Source organism: Triturus cristatus, chromosome 3_1 (genome assembly GCF_964204655.1).
Source record: "Triturus cristatus chromosome 3_1, aTriCri1.1, whole genome shotgun sequence".
NCBI classification, from domain to species: domain Eukaryota; kingdom Metazoa; phylum Chordata; class Amphibia; order Caudata; family Salamandridae; genus Triturus; species Triturus cristatus.
The window spans coordinates 1,163,561,001-1,163,582,758 of record NC_140583.1 but is presented as its reverse complement, the minus strand read 5'-3'; the positions used below and the strand labels follow the sequence as shown (position 1 = coordinate 1,163,582,758).

At 45.1% G+C, this 21,758-nt stretch overlaps 1 protein-coding gene across 6 annotated transcripts in view; it reads right to left on the bottom strand.

Annotated features, from left to right (window-relative positions):
- The window catches only part of SLC37A2 (solute carrier family 37 member 2), an 892,550-nt gene extending 872,744 nt beyond the window's left edge, over positions 1–19,806 (bottom strand). For 2 of the 6 annotated variants that reach the window (XM_085646068.1, XM_085646070.1), the window contains exons 1-2: positions 19,754–19,805; positions 19,115–19,206 (exon numbers count right to left, since the gene is read on the bottom strand). In XM_085646068.1, coding sequence (XP_085502194.1) covers positions 19,115–19,173 — 59 coding nt within the window. In that variant the 5' untranslated portion in view covers positions 19,174–19,206; positions 19,754–19,805. Of the gene's footprint in view, positions 1–19,114 lie in introns of all 6 variants that reach the window. The other 4 variants (XM_085646069.1, XM_085646072.1, XM_085646073.1 and 1 more) reach the window with 4 other exon arrangements.
- Between the last annotated feature and the right edge of the window lie 1,952 nt (positions 19,807–21,758).

Genomic DNA, 21,758 nt, shown 5'->3' with positions numbered 1-21,758 from the left:
AATAACCCCCTCAAAATTGCTGGGAACACAAAAGCTATCAGCAGCAGCAGGCTAAACGGAATGCGCCTTGTAGTTTCCTTTTTCACACTACAAGCAAGGGCTGCCTGCCTCTCACCGCATGGGTTCTGCAATTACCTGAAAGCAGGCAGTTGACCGGTTAACCTCACAGCTGCCCTCCCCAAACTCCTTACAAAGCCCAGAAAACAGCTAAACACTTATTACAACTGCCTAGTCTTGCCCCTTTCACTGTGCCTCTTTCTTATTTTTAGGTCTCGCTGAGCCAGCACATGCGCTGCTCTGCGAGACATTTAGTTAGTGGCTTTTCAAAGTGTTACCACAATCTTTTCCTGGCCTCCAGACTGCGTTCAGGAGCGCGTGCACACGCGCAGCCGCCATGTGGCTTTCATGGCTCATTAAGCCTTGCTCTCCCAAGTGCCTCGCTCTGCCCCTCCCCCACCACAGAGCGCGTCCCTGTCATCACTTTCTCGTTCACGGCCGCGCAGCCGCGTTACTTTCACGGCCGCGCGGCCAATGCTTGTTTTATTGTTCTTGCATGAAGTAAACAATAATTATTTAGCACTACGCGATGACCTAAATCGCTTCTAGGCGATTTTGCAGAGGGCGTGTAGGGCCCAAGTTGAGATCACCTTGCTCCTGTACTGATAGTTTACTCGTTGCAAAGTGCGCATGAAACTTTAACCCTGGGATCTGCTCACGGTCAAGCTGTTTCGATCAAGTGGAGCAGGCGAGGGTAGAACCCAACGTGTGCTTGTTCAACCTTCTGCAACATTGCAGTAGGACAAAGATCTGCCCACTTGCACTGTTGGAGAAGTAATTCCTTCTTATTCCTTAGCATGCACGTGCTTAGACGGCTGTGAACAAGTAGCATTGCCAACAATGTGCCGAAATGATCTTAAGAGCTTCGCTGTTTGAGTTTGGTGAGAGGGTTGCACGCTTTAAAGCCCCCAGATAATTTAGGCGCTAGGCCGGATGTATTGCAAGTAGACAGATGCATGACGATATATTCAAGCCACCAGCAATACCTGGTACAAACTTAACGTCCACTAAACAGACCCCGAAGTCACAGTTTCAACGTTATTGTGTTAGTGGCAAAGCCGGCCGCGCGTTTTTACACTGAATCCCTTATCTTCGGCAGCTCCAACGATAGAGCTGTACTGTGAGGCGCGAGTAAAATAGCTCAGTGGGTCAATGCGACTGTTGTATAGATTTACAAGCAAGCTCCAGACAGACGTTTTCAAGTAGGCGCTATCTTTCTGCCTTGAAGGACGATAAAACCAGTACACCATCCACAGTGTTAAATGACAGCAAAATTCGAGTGTGTGCACAGTAATATATAATAATAAGCAATGTATTATTGCATTTTTTTAAATTGTGCATTGGAGAAATGATTAGTTGTGCGCTCTGCATTAGACCCTGTTTGACGTCAAAGCCTGGCTTTCATTTTTGTTTGTACCCTCTTTTCCTTTTTAGACTCTTGTAGAAAATACTAGTAGTCAGATAGCAGCTTCCGTACGTACTTTATCTAGACTGGGATCCCCAGACTGACGACCTACTCAAGGTGTAATAGAGGGTTTGGGGAATGGTCACATTTTTATGGCACCATTTGCTGTGGTAACCCAGAAGTATGGCAGGGCAGCAGCTTGCTTAAAGATAAAGTGTTCATATAAGGTGAAAACAAGAGCCATACATTTCCCTTTTATTGGGGTGGGGTGAGGGAGGTTTGCACTCTTTTATGCAGCAGACACAACGCCGTGCTGACATGAGGAGAGACCCAGGTAATGCCCAAAAATGTACTCCAGAATGTTGAGGGCAAAAATGTTGTGATGCAAGAGTGCCGTGGCCGAATATACAGCCCGAAACATTATGAAGGGAATTATGTAAGCGCAGCGTCGGTTTTATTGACTGCACACCAGGATACTTACTTGTGGAGTTAAGCATAGCAAGCACAGTGCATCTGTATGCGCCTGTATATACCCTCCTTGGCGTGGTTTGGTTCTCGCTATTTCACCCACGTTAATCTGGTGTTATTGCATCGTGTGTTGTCTGTGATGGCCATGATGCACAGAGCCTGGTGCAGTGAACTGTGCAGTGGCATTGCACGCCATAGACGACAAAGTGCACCACGGTGGTGGTGCTGTTCCGAACAGCCTTGTTCATTTTCATGGTCCTGCAGCTTTCGGTGTCAGTGCTCAGTTTATTGACACTCCTTATGGGGGGGGGGGGTCATTCTCTCTGTCCTGCTGTCATGGGTAGCAGTGCTGTTTCACTGCTGGACTTGCTGTAATACACGGCCGTGGTCTCTGTCGTCATGAGAAATTCTGGTCTCAGGTATGAGCCGCTTGAGTGGGAGACACCCCAAGACTCTCCTGGGATGGCTCTGGCCATGGAAGGCCAAGTGCCAACAAGCATTCGCATAGCCAATAGGTCTCGCCGTTGTGACCTAATAAGTGTTTAGTTATCCAGCACAATATCCTTGGTGCAACAACATCAAGTGTTGCATGGCTAAACACTTATAAGTGCCCAAAGGCGAGACCTATTGGCTATGCCAATGCTTGTTTTTCGGGTAATGTCACCACAAGTATGTCATGTGAGGTTAGGGTTAGCAACCACTTCACCTCGGGCATGTGACTGAACTTTACAAAGACCCCGCCCGTGGTTCGGGTCATAGCTCCAACCCTGGCTGATGCAGCCATCACCTTCGTAGGATGTGGCTTTGTGCACAGATGTCCCCAGTGCTTCTTACAGCTGCAACTCCATGTCTGAGGAGCGCTCTAGCTTAGATTAAAGTTAACTGAGGGAGTGTGGGCTAGTTAATAACCGCACGTTGATCTGACAAATTTGCAGCCATCTTGTAATCTTCTTGGCCAAGTCTTCTAAAACGATGCAGAGTAGCAATTTTATTTTAGTGAATATTCTTGTTATTGTGTCATAAATATATGTATATGGTGCTTACTATTCCTGAAAATGTAAAAAAGAAAAGAATTCTCCAAGACGTGGCAAAAATCACCTGTATTGCCAACGGCTTCCAGCGAATTCTACTAGTGCCGCTCTCCCGACATCCACTTTGCAGCTGGGTTAGTCTCCAAACTGTGCAGTAAAGTGAGGCAGGTGAGATTAATGGGCAAGGGGGTGTCACGATGTCCGGATCAAAAGGACTGCAGAAGCTGAAACCTTAGCAGCCCCTTTGGCTAGCCCCCTGCTAGGCTCAGTTACCACCAGGGGCGGTGCGTCCATTAGGGCACTTGGGCGTTGTCCCACCAATTAATTTGAGGCACTCGAGTTGAATAACAACTAACAAGGGTTGCCGTCAGTCTCCTACTCACATTTATTTAAATCCCACTCCGCCGAAGGCAGTCAGCTCAGAAAGGGGGCGGGCAGCAGGAGTTCAGTCCAAGTGTCTGTCATGAGTCATCATCATGACATCGATAACATGTATCAGGTGCCGGTCGGCGGAGCGCACAGCAAGAGTGCGCATGTTCTGTTTAGGGCTTAAAGAATTTTGCACCAGCCCGAACATGCGCACTAGGCTGTTCATTAGAAGAGCGAGGGTTGTTCCATGCCGCTCTTCTAATGAGCAACCTAATGCGCATATCCGGGCTGGTCGCAAAATGTTTTAAGCCCTAAACAGAACATGCGCACTACTACTGCTCAAGCCAATCCTGGCGCTGCTGGAGCAGCATCTGGATTGGCTGAGACCGAGACGCAGGCGCCTGTCTAAAGAGAGCCTCGAGAGGTGTGGCAGCAGGAAAACGAAAACGCGGGACCCGTGGGAAGGTACTTTTTTTTTTTTTAAACCCCTCCCGCCTCCCTCCCTACCCCCATCACGGGCAACCCCCCACACGATCCCCCCACCCACCAGTCATGCTGCCCGCAATTGCATGTAAAGCGTGCTTTAATCCTGACCTAAGTGGGAAATATTCCGTCATAGGCCTTTAAAATGCGTTACCAACTAAGTAGTGGGGCCGCATCAGTTTAAGAGAAGACATTCCTGGCTCGAGGAATCCTTGTCCCCTGCAGGGTAAGTAGTGATAATCATCAGCAGAAACACTAGCAGACCTTTGAAGACGGACTGAACAAACACAGGAAAAGAGGCCGCTCATCTGGAGGGGGCAGAAAGGTGACAGTCAGGCGTTCTTAAAAAGGATTCTTTCTCGGGGACCTCTCGGGAACTTTGGATTTCACCTACGACATTTTTAATATGCAATTTTCCATCTCCATAAAGTGTATATCTGAGAGACCTTTTACCGCCGAGGATGCTCGTAATTAAAACAAATAAATGCAAATAAAATATTGCGCACCCGCTTGCACATGCTGCAGTATGAAATTAAAATTAGATACAGTTTGCTAAAGGGTGTTAAAGTGGTGCAGTGATAAGCCTCTTATTGAGCGCAATCTGTAAAATGTACAAGAAACTAAAGTGTGCCGAATGTGAATATTCACAGTGGAAAAAGGCAAGGCAGGCACTTAAACATGGAGTTTAGCAGATTTACATGAGCTAATTCGTGGATTAAAATGCATGAGTGCTGCCAGGGACTTTTTGCACAGCGGCTGGGATCTCCAGAATATGATAATACATTTGTATTCTCTTGATCAGGGCCGGAATGGCACACAGGCGCTGGGTGGACTGCCATGACCCATCCATACAAGCCACCATTGCCACATTCTCGTCATGCCCTCATGCACTTAGCTGATATGAACGTTTTTACAGGGACTAATTATGGTTTCAAGATAAGTTCTTTATTTCGATTTGATGGCAGAAAGCTACAGCATCCTGTAGATTCACTCAGCTGTCTTCTTCCGTCATCTGTCTAAGTTTTGATACCTTTGCTCCTAATATTTGGTTGGGTCATTTGGTCTGTCCATTCGTTTTAAACTGAAATGCTATGAGATCTGAATCTAGGATGCCTTGGGGGTTGGTAAAGATCTGTTACCATAACGTAGGCTGAGGAAAGCAGCTTTTTTTATGGGCCAGTGGACGCCATGAAAACGCCACTTTGAGCAGCAAGAGCTCAGCATTAGTGCTAATTACACTTTTGAAGTATAACACTTTCAACGAGAGATGAAGAATGATGCAGAGGTTGGCTGGGGCCTCAAGCTAATTCAATTAGGTATCCGAATGCCAATATAAAAAAAAAATACAAATTACAAAGGCTGGGCAGTGAATAGGAACTTTCGCCAAGTACTTCATTTTCCAAAAGAAATTCCCCTTATACGGTAGGTGCAGAGATGTGCACACACTATTACAGCAATGTTGTTTCCTCCCGTCACAAATGGGAATAAAGTACTACATTATAGACACTGACCCCAGTCTTCCAACGCACTGAAGCACCCGGATGCCGATCAACCACTCCTCCAAAACTTTTACACCACCCCCCCCCCCCCCACTTTCAAATATCACCAGCCGCCACTGGTCCTGGGACCTGCCGCATGATCCCCGATTGCTCCTGCTCCATAGTACAGAGGACATCGTAGGGAACCGATATAAACAACATTTACTTTTTCTTGCCCTTACCATTGCAAAGAGGGATATAGCCCAGTTGTGGAAGGGAACTTCGCCGACGATAGGGAAGTGGCAGAAAGAGCTAGATAAATGTATGGGTATGGAGATGGCAGTGTTTCAAGCGAGGGGCTGCCCCCAAAAACATAGAAAGATATGGTCTCGGTGGGCTACATACCGTGGCATTGATCTCCCTCCTCATGAGAAGCTTGTGGGCCAGAATGTATGTTGCATCGTTTCCTTGGACATATATATGTGTACTGAATTTTGCTTGCTGATGCGGGTGGGGTGGGAATGTCTGCGTATATTTCATAGTTTGTTTTCTTTTGTTTTGTATGCAAAGTGTACCCATTGATATTTCCATTGCTGCTAATTCTTTGATATTTTTCTATCAAGTGGAATATGTAGGGCTCTCACCCAGCTGGTACTTGATAACTTTAATGAAATATGTTTAAAAGAAAAAAAACATGTGTGGGGCCTTCCCATCCCACAACAAGACTCTAATTTCACTCTCTATGGTTTTGAAATAGGTTGCAGGGACAGGGAAAGGTGTGTTTTGTAGCACATAAAGCAACTGTGGTAGCGCCATTATTTTAAACAAGGACACTCATCCAAGCAGGAAGTGGGAGAGACCTTCAATGGTGAACGTCTCCTTTGAGTCGCTGTAAAGGGCCTTGCAGCTTATTGATGTTGAATAGCTCTGGATCGGCAGTGGCATAAATGCTAAGGTAATAGAAGCCATCAAATACACCCGCACCTCACAGCCTGATGGCAGAAATGGGGCCTCAACGTGGAGGACATACCGTATGGATTTAGACCAATTAATTATATATCCTGAATATTTACCAAAGGTGGTAAATATGTTAAATATTCTATAGATGGAGGATTGTGGAGCTGCAACATATAGCGGATTATCATCAGCATAGAGAAATATTCTGTCTTCGCATTATTCAGTCCAACGCAGGCGTTGGATCAGGGGACCCAGGCCTCTAATGGTTCAAGAATCAGAGTGAATAGAAGCTGCGAGAGAGGGCATCACTGTCTCGTCATAGGGGGAACTCCCGCAAAGTTTTAGCATTCACGACCACTTGAGCTAGGGGATCGGCATAAACCAGAAGCACCCATGATGGAAACTTGGGGCCAAAGCCCATGTGTTCAACACTGCAAAAAGGTATGGCCATTCAACACTGTCGAAGGCCATGCGGGCATCTAGCGATAGAATTACTACATCTTCCTGGATCTTATCCACCCGTGGCAGTACTCCGTGGAGCTGCCGTAGATTCAGAGCCATATTTCTGCCTGGCATGAAGCCGGATTGGTCGGCATGTACGAATTTAGTGACTATTTGTATAAGTCTAAGAGCTAATAATTTCGCAAGGATTTTAGCCTTCACATTGAGAAGTGATATAGGTCTGTAAGTAGAACACTTCTACGCTGGCCAGCTCTCCTTACGAACAACAACTATTGAGGCTAGTCTCTGGTCTCTAGAAGTATGCCTCTCTCACGACTCTCTGTGTACATCCTAAGCAAGTATGGCATAATAGTGGAAGCGGTAGGTTTATAGAGTTCTATTTGGAGTCCGTTGGGTCCGATTGCCTTGCCTGATTTTATGCTATGAATTATCTGGGCTATTTCCTCCTCAGTTGGATCACTCTATGAATGCCTTATCCTCTGTGAAGAAGGACGGAAGCTGCAAATCAAGGAGGGGGTCGTGAGAGTCGTTTGCAGTAGCCATGCAGGCAGGCAAATAGAGGTGTGCATAGTAGTCTATGATGACATTTGCAATGTCCTAGGAACCAATACTAGGTACCCACAGGCTTGCTCTCTCTTTTTTGTCTAATCATGCAAGGAGTTGTTTCGCCTTATCACCAAGTTCGTATATGCGGTGTTGTGTGGTCCAGTGACTTATTCTAGCCGCACCTGTCACTAAGTCTCTATATTCCTGTAGTTAGAGGCCCAAGTCGTGCTTAATGTCACCAGTATTATCTAACCTCAGTTCAGCTTTGAGAGCGGATATCGCCTTAAAGCTTCTCCACCATGGCCCTGGTTTCTTTTTTGCGCCGATAGTCAGTGAGAGCGATTGTTCCTTGACAATGTTTTTATACACCCCCCAGAGGTTTCAAAAGGACTCTACTGATGCCGCATTGTCTTTGAAATATTGTTCCGTGGCTGTTTTTAGGCCCTCTCCTACACCCGGGATCTTGAGATACCAGGGGTTTATTGTGATGACCTTTTCTGCCAATTGCTTATCTAGACTATTGATTACCCACACAGGGAAATGATCACGAAAAAGGGAGATACGATAGGCCATATTAAAATGGAGGTCGATACGGTAAAGGCTACCATGGGCCCCAGAGTAGAACATGAAGTGCCTTGTTATGGGGTTGTGCGCTCGCCAGACATCCACTATCTCTAGGACTGAAAGGAAGTCTGACAATTGGGTTTAGGCAGGAGCCATTGGTCGTGGGGGAATCGATCCCTATTGTTACAGACTATCATATTAAAATCACAGCCCCATTAGGAGTTCTCCCAATAGTAGTTAAAGTAGACATTTACCCAAATCAGGTAAGGTGATGCCAAGTAGTGCTGGTGGAAAAAAATTTTTTAATGCTTTTGTTAGTCATTATCGGGATGTATTACAGTCCAATAGTGTGTGGTTCCCGACACTGAGGTCTCCCTCGGAAGCCTGAGCATGGAACATTTGCATACAGCAGATCAACTTTAGCTAGTGTGGTACAATGAAATTGGTACCCTTCTATCGAGTGAACTGAAGAACTATGCCCTTCAGATGACCACCCCCATCCTTCCCTTATCACCCCCATTTACCAAAACGTACTATATTTCTTGAGAAAATAACCCCATCTCCCTGCATGACGAACTTAGAACTGTCCACTCCCCAAACTTGGAGGGAGCCTGTCGCCCCACGCCAACTCAAACCTTATAGAGGGACTTTGGGAAGATCTTGAGTGTCTCCCTCCGCCTCACAGAAAATAAAAACTGAAAGCTACCTCAGGCCCAAAAAGTAAAAGATTGTGCGTCTGGGGAACACCAAACTATAGTGCGTACTCGCCATGTTATGGCACCCAGTCGTGGAATTCTATCATACAAGAGCCCCCAATGAACTGTACATACTACATAGTATTACCATCAATCTTAATCTGCAGCATTTAGCAACCAAAATATACCATCACTGGAATTGGTATAGATCCTATGAAATGTTTCTTGGCAATGTTTTTGGGCTTTCAAGATTCGAGTCTCTGGCTTGCTGCTCGGTTGAATCTCTGGAGCAGTGTCTATGTCACCTTTGTCATTCTGCAGCTCCATTTTTTCCCTACTGTTCTCCATCCCTCTAGCCATTCTCAGACCTACCCTAAAGTGGAGAAGAACCAAGTTTTCCCCTCAGATTCCACCCTTAGTCGAGCGGGAAAAAGCATCGAGAATTTCACTGCTTTGTCTCTCGGTGCCTTTTTAACTTCCAAAAGGCAACGACGTTGTCTCTGAAACTTGAGTGAAAGTCAGGGAAGAAGGTTATTTGTGTGTTTTCACGGGTCACTTGACGAGCGTTACAAGGCAATTGTAGGTCTGGGAAGGGCCACCGGACTAGGGCATCCTATTCTTTAAGTATGAGGTCTTCAACAAAGAGGCCCACCCTGGCCCCTCCCAATATGCGCACATTATGACGGGCCCTACCTTCATAATCCTCCATGATTGTATTCGATGTCTGAAGGTCATGGACTAGGGCCTTGAGGGCTTTTGTGTCTTGGTGGAGGGTGGTCATAGACGCTTCCATCTCTTTTACCAGTAAACTCATGGCACAAAGATCCGCCCTCAACAGGGATACCTCATAAGTGACCGAATCTTACGAGCCTCCATCAAAAACCATGCACCTCCATCGACAATCGTACCCCCTGGATCGCTGCCATAATATCTTGTAGTGTCAAGGGTTCCCCACATGGGGCAGTTCATATCGCGGGCTAAGCCTGATCTTGGGCCTAACCTGCGGTCCCGAGTTTTCTGAGAATACAAATTTATATAGCTTTGTCTGATGGGCAACTCGCATACCCTTACCGCCTGTCATGCTGCCACTGTGTGGGGGGGCCAGGGGGACAGTTAGAAAGGAGGAACACTGGGGCACTCTTCGCCACTTGCCTCTGGGTGAAAGAGTGCACACAATGTTGCCTGTCTACTTTCTCACCATGCAGGCACCACTCACATAAATCTCAAGAGCACACATCTGTGACTCCTCGTAAATGATTAGAAGTGCACCGCCATATATAGTATCTAGTGATAATTGGATGCCACAGGTAGATGGGGCCCTCAAGGGAACAGTCCCGCACTGGATGAGTGAGGATCAGCCGCCATATCAGCGTGCAGGCCACAGATGCCCGTTTGGTGGAGACGAGAGCCAGTGGAGAGTTTTAGCTTGGGTCTCAAACGTGCACAGCATACAGTTTCAATAGCAAACTCTAGGAACACAATATCTCCCCACAGAGGTATGTCCTCACATAGCTTCCGCTCACCCGGTGGCCTATTTAGACTTGCCACAGATTGTGCTTTGTTGAGGCTACCCAAAAGGAGCCCAGCGTCATATTAGCCCTCTGCTATGCCGTCAGCTGGATTTGCAGTGTGGTTCACCAGGTCTCAACTGTGCATGAGCATAGTGCCCGCACCCTACGCGACAGCTCCACCTGGCTCGCCTCCCTCGGCCATTGCAGGGGCTCTCGGACTCAGAGGCCATCGGCGGCCATTGTCAACATCACCATGGTGGCTCGTGAGCAATGACGGCCCAAATCTAGACCAGTGCTTCACTTCCTTAACAGGGCCGCCGCGTCTCTGGCTCCCCAAATGATTCTTCTCGCACATATCACTGGGCTCAATGGGTTCCCCTCAAGCCAACAACCAATCCAAAGCCATTAGATTGCAGTTGGAGGACGGATTCATGTGTGGATATTGAGGGTTAATGCAGATGGGAGATGGAGCTACTCTAAGAAGCGGATATATTCCTTGATGGTGTATACATTTAAATCTTGGATTGCTTGACACATTCTTAACAAATGCACGTATTCTCTTCCATTGGGCATTTCCGAACTGCACCCCTAGGTCACCCTCTCAAGCGTCCAGTGCAGGGAACAGAACCCACCTACGATCTACTGTCATGGCCCTGTATATGAGGGACACCAGAAGGTAGCCCCGACCAAACTCCAACAGGCCTCAAAAGGTGAGTGACGTAGCAGGGGCTACTGGGAATGTGGGTTATATAGTCCAGACTATGGCCGCAATACCAGCATGCTGCAAGAATTGGCCCTACATGGAAGCTTTCCTGTGCAGCCTCAAAAGTGATAAACTCTTAAATGGGGGACAAGTCCCCCGACATCTCACAATCTCTCACCCTCCAGGCTGAAGGGTCCACAGATTCCCTCAGCGCTCTAAAAGCTGGAAGGTCCCAAAAGATGAATTCCCTGGCTAAAGGGGCCCTAGCCAGTACCACACTTACTGTCCGCTTCCACAGGGAGGCAGTGTGCCAAATAAGATACGGGACCGAGGTTACATCCCACCTCCCCAACATCAGGAGTTGAGCGAGGGAACAGCACCTCCCCACGTCACTTAAAAGTGATTTCTCTCAAGTGCCCTCCTCAACTAACCAGTGTGCCAATGTTTAACACAATTAACTTGTGGGAGGAATTAAAAAAATTGCAGGAGAAAGGCCCAGAAACAGAGATGGAAAAGTGGCTGAGGTCTGGATGTGTAAACAATCAGTATGCGGTTTAGGTTTCAATAGATGAGAGACCCATTTTACCTGATGCTATGATTTCACCTATAGCCAGGAATTTCTATGATCCTACCCATATCGGGAGAAATGCTGTGATCTGACTCTTTAAAAACTACTGGTATAATTCCCACATCTGTGTAATTGCAGAGACTTTGCATCACATGTGTGTTTTTTTCCAGCATGTAAAGGAGGGCAGGAGGAAAGTAAAGACCATGAGTCACATAGGAAGATCAGGTGGTGCCTTTAACCACATGCAGGTGAACTTAGCAGAGATGCCCATTTGCAACGGACTCTGCTATGGAGTCTCAAAGTGAAGTCAGGACAAATGCACTGCCTGTGGTGAATGAGCCAGAGAAACCACAGTGAACCAAGCAGCCGAAAACAAGAGTGTGTAAAAGGAGCTAGAAGAAAGTGCAAGCACTAAGCCAAACGAGTGCAGAGGAGAGAGACAGGTAGAAACAAAGAGTAGATTTTTAAATTTTTCTTTTCGATCGGATTTAAGATAAACCATGGTGCTAAGTGCACCGAAAAGTTGTAGAGTTCTAGTAATAGAGCAGTATTTGCCATAGTTATACTAACAATTGGCTTACTTGTGACTCTTTACTCTCCTGTCGTGCATGCTTTAACTAAAACTGATCAATTTTCTTTAGACGAGCAACATAGGTTTAACATGAAGATACTGCCTAGAGATGGCTCTAAGGGACGCTTTTCAGAAAATGTGAATTTTAAATTACTGCAAGAGTATCCCACAGCTAAGAAATGTGGCATATGTATATACCTTCCTTCTTCTAAGGCAGGTTGTGTTACTTATCACTTGCCCTTCCCTTACACTCTGTCCTGCAGTATATTCAGATCCACAGGAATAACGCGACAGGGAAGGGCCAAATTATGTGGCAGTGTTGACTATATTATGCGGCAAGAAAAGGCAAATTATGTGACATAGTGTGGCACATTTTGTGATAGTATTACTTCACTATTTTGTCATTTCTACACGTCTTAACACTGCTGGGCACAAGTTGCACCTCATTAATACCAGAGTAACAGCCAAATATAACAATAAAGAACAGGAAAGTGACTAGTTCGCTTTTAAAAGGGCTTTCCGCTGCATTGCAACACATGTTGCTGTGTTTTTAGTAGCTTTTGAAACGTTAGAGCTAGAAGCAAAATTACTTTTTGTTAAAATTCACAGATTATGCAGCAGACAATACATTATGTGGCAAATGCAGAACATCCATAATTATGTGCAAAGAACCCTCAGCATCCCTTAAATCCAGTGTCTCTGGGTATATTCATGAATTTGTTTGATCGTCAAGACATTTACAGTATTATTTCTCAAATTATGACATGCCTTTAGATGATGTGCCCATGATTAAATATTTAAATGCACAAGCAAGGGTTAAGGTCTGTGGAACAAATGCTTCATTAAATGAGACCTATTACACAAAATAAGTTTACTGATGTAGCTAACATTAAGGCTTCATGTAAATTAAGCGGTGCTGGGAAAGATTTTACAAAATGACTGAATGAGAGGAGGATGAACTGGCAAGGGAGTGAAGAAAGGAGAAATACGTGCTTGTGAGAAGGAAAAAGCAGTAAAGGAACAAGGAGCACATCCAAAACTCAGGTTAGTATGTATTATAGGAGAGAAGGATCAGGTTCAAATATGGAAATGGTGGTGTGGAGTGATTGTGAAGGAGAGGATCCTATTATACAGGGAGATTATTTTGTGTGAGGAAAAAAATATTATTTTCATCTTCTGACAAACTGGATTGGTAATTGCTACCTAGCTTTAATGTTTCCTAAAGTGTATCATGTAGATGACATAGATGATAAAGGGATAATGACTGATGAAAAAGATAAGCGTAGTATTTCACAAGTAGTAGGTGATATATTTATGCTACAATTCCTTCTGTAGGTATAATTTTGAATGATCTGAAGATCAGAAAGCGGTCTACAGAGATGTGAAATTCCTATACCCAGACACCCAGGACATATTGTTTGGGGTCACGGGCAACGAGTTTTTTGTCCTTGGGACACGTAGGCCCAAACCCTATGGCTGTCAGTTTGCAGTACCACATTATTGATCAGGGAAGGGCACTGTCTGCAGTTAAGGTGATATTTTTGTCCATATGTTAATACTGTTCAAACTTGTATTTATGGTTCATTAATTATATGGCTTCAATATTAGGGTGAGCGATCTAAGTAAATGTTGTAAGCTCTGACTGCACTACTGACAGTGGTCCCAGAATAAAAATGTGTACACACGTTTTTCAGAGTTTAGCAATATGAGGCTATGTATAATGCTCGCAGAATGCTCTCTGATTTGATGTAAATACTTGCTGGAGCTTATAAGCAAGATTGATGATTATTTGCTTCCAAAATAAAATGTTGCTAAAAAAAATGAAAGCAAGAAAAAACTAAATTTCGCTAAACTACTGTAATATTTCAGGTACCATTTCTTTGCAGCATCATTTAGTAACATGTATTGATGCATACAAGTGTTTCCCAAAAATATTCATAATGGAAAATTAGTGTAACCAGTTTCAATAAGATTATGGGAAACAAAAATAAAAAAGCATTGGCAAAGCCAGTAGGTCCGAAATTGGTGGTCAGCTTTTACTTTTGTCAAAGTGGGACTTGTTTTGGCAAGGTTTTTGTAAAATCTTATTAGTGTGCGAGCTGCTGGGCCCTCACCATTATAACAAACATTGGCAAAAGCAAAAAAGATTTTGGTGTCATAAAGCACACACTGCCACAGGAGTTACTGGCACTGAACAAAACTACTTTGTGTGCTGATATGGTCCTTGGAAAGAGCAGAATGCGGTCACTCACACTGAAGCCAGTGGATACAGAGAGAGAGAGACGAAATTTTAATAAAACGCAAAACGTCATGGTCTACGCCAGACCAAATTAGGGGCTGAATTATTAAAGAAAGTCTCAAAAGTGCACCCAGGATTTATGTCCTTTCATTAGGTGCAGCTATACAGCTTTTGTGAATTCCCAAGTATTTACATAAGTAGGACAAGAAATAGTACTCCTAGAAAATATTTGTGAACTGCATTTTAGCATGAGCAAATATGCATGTGTAGATTTGCTCATGCGAAAATCTGAGCGTTTGCAAGCTCACTTTCCCTCCAACTACTTTTTCCCCCCCAGCTCTGGAAGAAGGTTTACGTCTGCCATTGTGAGGAGTAAATTTCCAACATTTCTCAGTATGGGATAAGATTAGAGAAGAGTTGTTTGAAACCCTTAAAACATGCAAGTTAGTGGGTTTGCACAAACTCAACGGGGCATTCTAACCCTGGAACTATTGCTTACCACTACCTTAAGCCCCAGTATGTAGATCTGCAGAAACGTGGCAACATAAGGGGACTGCAAGTATTCAAACGCTACTATAGTATGAGCCCTGGTATAATCAGAGAGGCTATATAAGAGCTCTTATATAATGAGATTGCTGCCATAATTTGTCACCGCACTACATGGCACCAAAGGCACAAGTGGATTTTGTTAGAGGACAAGTAGATTTATGATTCAACCTGCCCCATGGACAAGTAGATATTTTATTAAATTCCACATCCCTGGGTCTACCCTGGTAGTTCTGTTTTACTACTAACATGACTGGTGCTTTTACCACAGTAAATGCAGAACTCAAGGCTATACATGCAATGGTTTTGCAGAACAGGCTTAAATATATTACTGGCGAAAGATGGTGGAGCCGGCCACATATTACGTGCCCAGCAATGCTGCACTTATATTCCTGATTAAAGTATTGAAATTGACATGTTTGTAACTAATATGATGGAAAGTTCTCTTGAGATCCACCTGGTGCTGCACCATAGGCTTGCATGCTACACTCAACTCCATGCAGCTCCTCAAATGTCAGTTCCCACTCTCTCCACAACTCAGTCTGCTACGTTCCACCTCAACCGATCTTCTTGTGTCCTCCTGGACAGAACAAGGACCTCAAATGAATGCTCAGATCTCACCACTTTGTATATCTGACATTCCCGCACCACCATCCTTGGCTACTTCTACCTCCCAGAAAGTGCAAGCATGACAAAGATAGGAGGCAGCCTCCTCACCGTGGTACAGGATGTCACCCAACTAACACACTCTAATGATCAAATTCTTGACTTCATTTTCTCAATGTGAGCAACTGTCCAATGCATACTCCCATATCTCTGGACTGACTGACCACCATGCCAACCCAACTCTACATCCAACCAACACACCAAGGTCAACCCAAATTAGATTAAAAAATCCTCAGATCCTTAAAAGAATTCTCCCTCAACAACCTAAAGCTCAAACCCATCTCCTGCTCTTCTACCTTCATGGCTGAAAACAACATCCTTCTAAATGACTAATACATTTCCGGAAAATCATTTGAATCTACGCTCCAACCAAAACTTGCATATGCAAGCTGAACCCTTCTGTACCTTGGTATTCCAAATACTTCAGTGACAACAAATGTGCCATCTGCATACAGGTAAGAAAACAGATGAAAAAATTAATACCAACGTCCTCAAACTACTGAAATCCCCCCTACGACTTTAGACAGCTCAGCACATTAGCATGAACCAAGTAGTAAAGCAACACCAACAAAAGCAGAACAAACCCCAAGACAATCAAGTACAGCATCAACACCCTCCCTATCCCTCATGCCAGTGGCGTCCGGCACGGATCATGGGCTTTAAAAAAATAAAAATTTAAAATAAAACATTAAATTAGTATTTTTTTTAACTTACCTGATTGCCAAATCTCTCTATCGTCTCTCTGTAACCGCCTCTCTCCCCGGGGCCGGAACAGAAAGCACCCAGGCTCCCCTGAGCCAATCACAATGCTGCAATGCAGCCTTGTGATTGGTCCGAGTGCTGTGGTTCGGCGCTCAGTCACGAATGGGAGCCTGGGTATGTTCTCCACGCAGGTTGTAATGCAGCTTGCGCTGAGAACATACAAAGTGCGCATGACGGTTTAGCCGGCCTGAGAGGGCCGGCCAAACATTCATGTGCTCTTGGAGTGGGGAAACCACTCCCCCCCCTGCTCCTCTGTTATTGGTGCAGCCCCCACTCGCAAACTTGCTGCAGCAGGAAAACATAAAATGATAATAACCTCAAGTGATTATCATTTTATGTTTCCTGTAATTTACTGCTGAAAAGCAGTGGAGCGATTCTCCTCCCCCTTAGCGGAGGAGCCGTCGCTTCTTTATGCTCCACTCTGCATAGACAAGTGCATTACCATGAACATCTACTACAAGAAAGTATAGGAAGTATCTGTCTTCAGCTACAGCCATCCAATCTATAAAAAAATAAAGGGACCTCCTCAACAATTTGGATATCCAGCATTTCCCAAAGCTTAGCTCCACCAAAACAGAACTCTAGCTGTTCTCCAAGAGTAAAAATCAAGAACCAGTCTAATCTTGGCTCACAGACGAACCTAGATGGATTCCAACCCAAACTTTCTACAATGCCAAGTCACTCGATACACCCTGGGCACCGACTTCAGTCACAAAGAATATGCTGCGAAGAAACCAAGATGACCAGGTATCAATGTGGCTTAAGGGCTAGAGCAGCCAGCCTTGAAGCTGGGGAACCAGGTTAGAGTCCAGCTGGAGCCTTAGGCATCCTGGGATTCTAGGCAAATCACTTAATCCCCCTGTGCCTAAAAAAAATAAATTATGTGTTCATCTGTAATGCAACTGGTTCTCATGTAAAGCGCTCTGATACCTTCTGGTCGAGTTTGCGCTATAGAAAACTGCAACCAAAAAAACCCTCTCTAGTAAGTGAAACCATTCCTCCTAGAATTCAAAACTGCAGTTTAAACCCTTGCACTCTTGAAACTGGGTGGGGCCCTGCTCCGCAGCCTTTCAGACGCCACACTGACTCTCCTTGAAGGCATCCTACAAGCTGCGTTACATCCCATCAGGGGCCTGAAGAAATATGCCCACATCAACCCGATCCTCATGAAACTCCATTGGCTCCTCTTGCTGACCTTAACCATTCTCAAAAGCAGCAGCATCATCTACAAAGCCATCACCACCAGCCACCCTGCATATCTGACGGACAAGCACACCATCTCTGGCGGTTCTCAGCACACCCACACCCAGGACCCCATCAGACCAGAAAAAAATACAAAAAAGAAAAAACAGGGAAACAGGCCTTCTCAATCTATGCACCCAGCATATCTGGCTGACAAGGACACCATCTCTGGTGGTTCTCAGCACAACTACAGCCAAGACACCAACAATGGAAACAAAGAAGGGCAAATTAGAACAATCAAATAAACAGACCTTCCCATCCATGCAGGTAGGCTCTGGAACATCCTCTAACCCATCAATACAGCCTCAAGCTCGGGAAGAGCTTAAGGCATGCCTCTTTAAAGACCACTATATCATAATGCAGTTAACAATCCGCTTTCATTCTTAAAAGCTAGCTACCTTTTCAATCACACGACTTATCTTTGAGCCAGTACAGCACTCTGCTGCTTTTCAACTATGTGTGCGGCCCACAAGGGTCACATGCTTACTTACATACATAATCAAGAAAGGAGTGACTATCCTATAAAAGAGAAATGTGTTGTAAAAAAAAAAAAAATACCTCATACCACAACTTCATTATACTTGCTCATCAAAGACCTGAGGTGGTCCGCTCAAATCAGTTGCTACTTGAAATTTACTACAGAGAGTAAATACTGAATACAATCTGAAAATGAATATTTCGCAAATATGGCACAGCATTTAAGCATAGTTTGTGAATAAAAGTGCAGAGCACACAGATCAATCGGGAACAGTGGCGGTAACCGATAAAGATTTACAAAGAAGACATACAGAGAGAACAGAAGCATGTGCTGTAACCAATACAATAAATGAATGTATGGAAAGGTTGGCTCAGAATAGCAGCACTGTATGCATTCTACAAAGGTTGATTTAAAAGTTCTCACAGCCCATACAGCAGGATAGAAGGTAAACTATTAAACTATTTCCAAAGGCACCGTCTAGACTGTAAAATATACAGTAATTAACTTTTGAAAGAGGATAATACTTCCAGAGTAAATGAAGATGTGCAAAGGCAAATACCGAGCAGCCGTGAGGAACGTCTCTTAGGAAAGATTTGCAAATGCACACGAAGTAGGATTACAGTAGGCAATGAAATACATAAAAGTAAGTTTGCATACATTTACTGTCCGTCCACTATATTTTCACGGTAAATTAAAATATGAAATGGCACTCGCAGAACAGGCTGTAAGCAATGTAACTGGAATTATGTGGTAGATGAGGACCAAATTATATTGGTGGGTTCACTAAATTATGTAGCAAGAAAAGTCAAAGGATGCGGCTCATTTTGTTATACTATTGTTTCATTCTTTTGCAAATTTTACTTGTTAACACTGCCGGTTCAAAGGTTTCACCTCATCAGTACCAGCAAGTAGAGCAAAAAGCAACAATAGGTGACCAGTCTACCTTTGCGACCACTGTGTAGCAACACCGCAAGAAACAAACTTTGTTGTTAAAACCTGCAGATCACGCAGCAGATGATGGATTATGTGGCAAAGCAATACATTCATAAGTATGCAGAAAACGAAGCGGCCGCGGAACCGCATGATTCCAGTGGCCCTGGCTGTTTATTATAAAGTTAATGAGGATGTGAAAAGGCACTCACAGGAGTAGCATCATGAGCTGTACAGTGAATTGGGATTTATAAATCCCGAATAGCAGAAGGAATGTCACATATTTAAAAAAAAGCGAGCTCAACTCAGACGTGCACGATTGTTCTACGGAAGCAGCCAAGCGGCACACACAGCTGACAGACGAATGTTTGTACTTCACTTACCACTCGCCTGTGGAAATGGATCGGATGAGCCGGATACCAGGGGCCAGGGAAGACCTCATGCTTCTGGACTGATATAAACACCTAGGGCGCCGCTAAAGAAATGGGCAGTAATCAGCTAAACGCCTTAAAGAGGTAAAATAATAGCTACTGAAATCTAGCCTACAAAACAAAAGAAGGGGGGGGGGGGACGACAATAAAACCTAACGTTAAAAATAATGTATAAAATAGCTACGTAGTCTAAATCTTTAATAGTAAGATTAAATAAATCTGAACTAGCAGCTAGCGGAGTAATGCCCCTGAGAGAAGCTCGAACTGTTTAAATACGCGTTACAATAGCATGGAACCTGTCCCGACTGGTCAGTCTGGCCCCAAATGTATAGAAGATATAAAATGACTCCAGTTGCCACACAGCCAGGCTTTAAATACAGGAGTCGGTCATTCAGAACTGAGGTGTTGTGGAGTGAATCAGCTGTGTTTCAACCCGGGATCAGTCCTGCAATCCGCATGCCCAGGGCTGTTCCTAAACTCAGCACTACTCCTACGCTGCCGTTGCACCCTGCTTTGCGCCTACGCTGCCCAACTGCCTCTCGTCTCGCCCGCCTGTTTTCGGCAGTCTCTTTTAAAGCGTCCCATGAATACCGTCCGCCCTGAGCCGGCTGATGTACACGGAGGAGGAGGACCTGGGAGAACAGTGCAGCGCCGAGACCAAACATGTGATTCAAGAGGGGAGGGCCGAGGCATCGTAAGGGGCGGGGCTGATGATAGGCACGGGAGCTGCGTGGGGAAGTGACATGAATCAATCAGCCGACAGGGACTCACGCGGGCTGACTAAGTGAGCTGGAGCCTGGAGACCCGTATGGATCCCTGAGAACCAAATGAGCAGGGGACACGAGACGCCAGAGGAATGTAGGTGCGTGAGTAGGATAATCGAAAGAGCACACCAACCAACCATTCTGGAATCTTATGGGGGGGGATGGTGTGTCCAAGAACGACTAAGAAAAAAGTCGCTTTAATGAAACAGGGACCCAACCTTAATGCGGCCTCACTATACATCTTCAAGACTATTCAAAAACCCCTCCCCCACCCAACCCTTCCCAACAAAACTTACTAAAATCCAATCGCAATTGAATGAATGAAATAAAATGAAAATTCGGTTTGTATAGCGCATGGCTACCCTAAGGCCTCCCAGCGCTCACCTCACTCAAACTCCTTACAACCAAATCTCATACAGAACTATCGCAATCTCATTCCATTCATAAACCACTCTCAACCACCCTCCGAAAGTTCAACTGGGTCTGAACATGACCAACATATTTTGCAATAACTTTTAAAGTTTTGTGCTAACAGCCAACACCTGCTCATGCAGTGACAACACCAACATGAGGAATTAAGCCACCAAAAATGCACATGCCTCATTAAACTAATAGGGTGTGCGGGTGGGAGAGAGGGAAAAAAATCTAAGGACGGTCCCTACCAGCGGGGGTGTACCCAACTCTAAAATGGCACCCTAACCTAGTTTACCTACCACTAAAAATGTCGAGAAAACCCAGCCCACTCCCCAATTAATATTTCTTTATACATTTTGTATAGCACTAGCTAGGTCCAAAGGTATTAGAGCGCTTCATGTAAAGTGAGAATAAAATAACAAAGCTTTACCTATGATGCTAGCCACTTAGATTCAAAAGCAAGTATACATGGAAATAAAGAGAATCATTAGGCAAAAAGGGTGGTTACAGTATGTGGAACAATTGGAACAACAAAAATTAAAGGAATACAAAACAAATTAGACAGTTGAAAAGAACCGACCATCACAAATGGTTAAGTCATAGAGGGAGTGAGCTTTGGGACAAAGATCAGTTGGTGTGTGTGTTAAATAATTTGTTGGGGAGAAGGAGTCTCAGGGTCCTTTTGAAGCAGGGGAGGGAGGGGTTGTATCGGAGATCTCTAAATTTTATATAAAAAGATATACGAAAAGACCACACAATATAAATCCAACATATGAGTATGTGTAATATTCCTCCTGGCTGGTAGTTAGGCCAGCCAGCTCTTGTCAGTTCTGGTGATATTAATGAGCACTTCTAAACATTCCACTGTAGTCCTAATACAATGTTATTCAGTTCGTAATGCTAGAATCAGGCGGAGGCGGAGCATGCCGGCGCCTAAGATGGTCGCGTAGCTCGATAGCTCCGTGGAGCCATCGTAATATCCTCCAGCAATCCAACATTGGTGCTTACTATTTCGCCTTGATTTCCGCAGACGCCCGTCTCCGGAGGTGTTGTGCTCAAGCTGTGCCACTTTCAGAGCTCTACGCCTGCTGCCGTGGTGGACCGAGACGCTCCCGCTCTGGGCCGTAAGCCCCGGCCTAGAGTGACGTGGGGACGGCGCGCAGGAGGCATGCCTCCTTGCCCACTGGCACCTCGCCCGCCGAGCCACCCCATCCCCCATCCCCCGAAGACCGAGGATCGTTGCGGGGGCAAGGCGCACCATCGTTGCCCTGGGAGCGGAGATGAAGCGGTGAGACAACTGCGCTGATGCCAGGAGGCCTTGCACGCTCCGCCTGAAGACTGGGGATGATGCCGTAAGCTGTTCCGCCATTGCTGCCTGCACTCACGGGGGCTCAATGCTATAACCCCCTGCTGCTGTC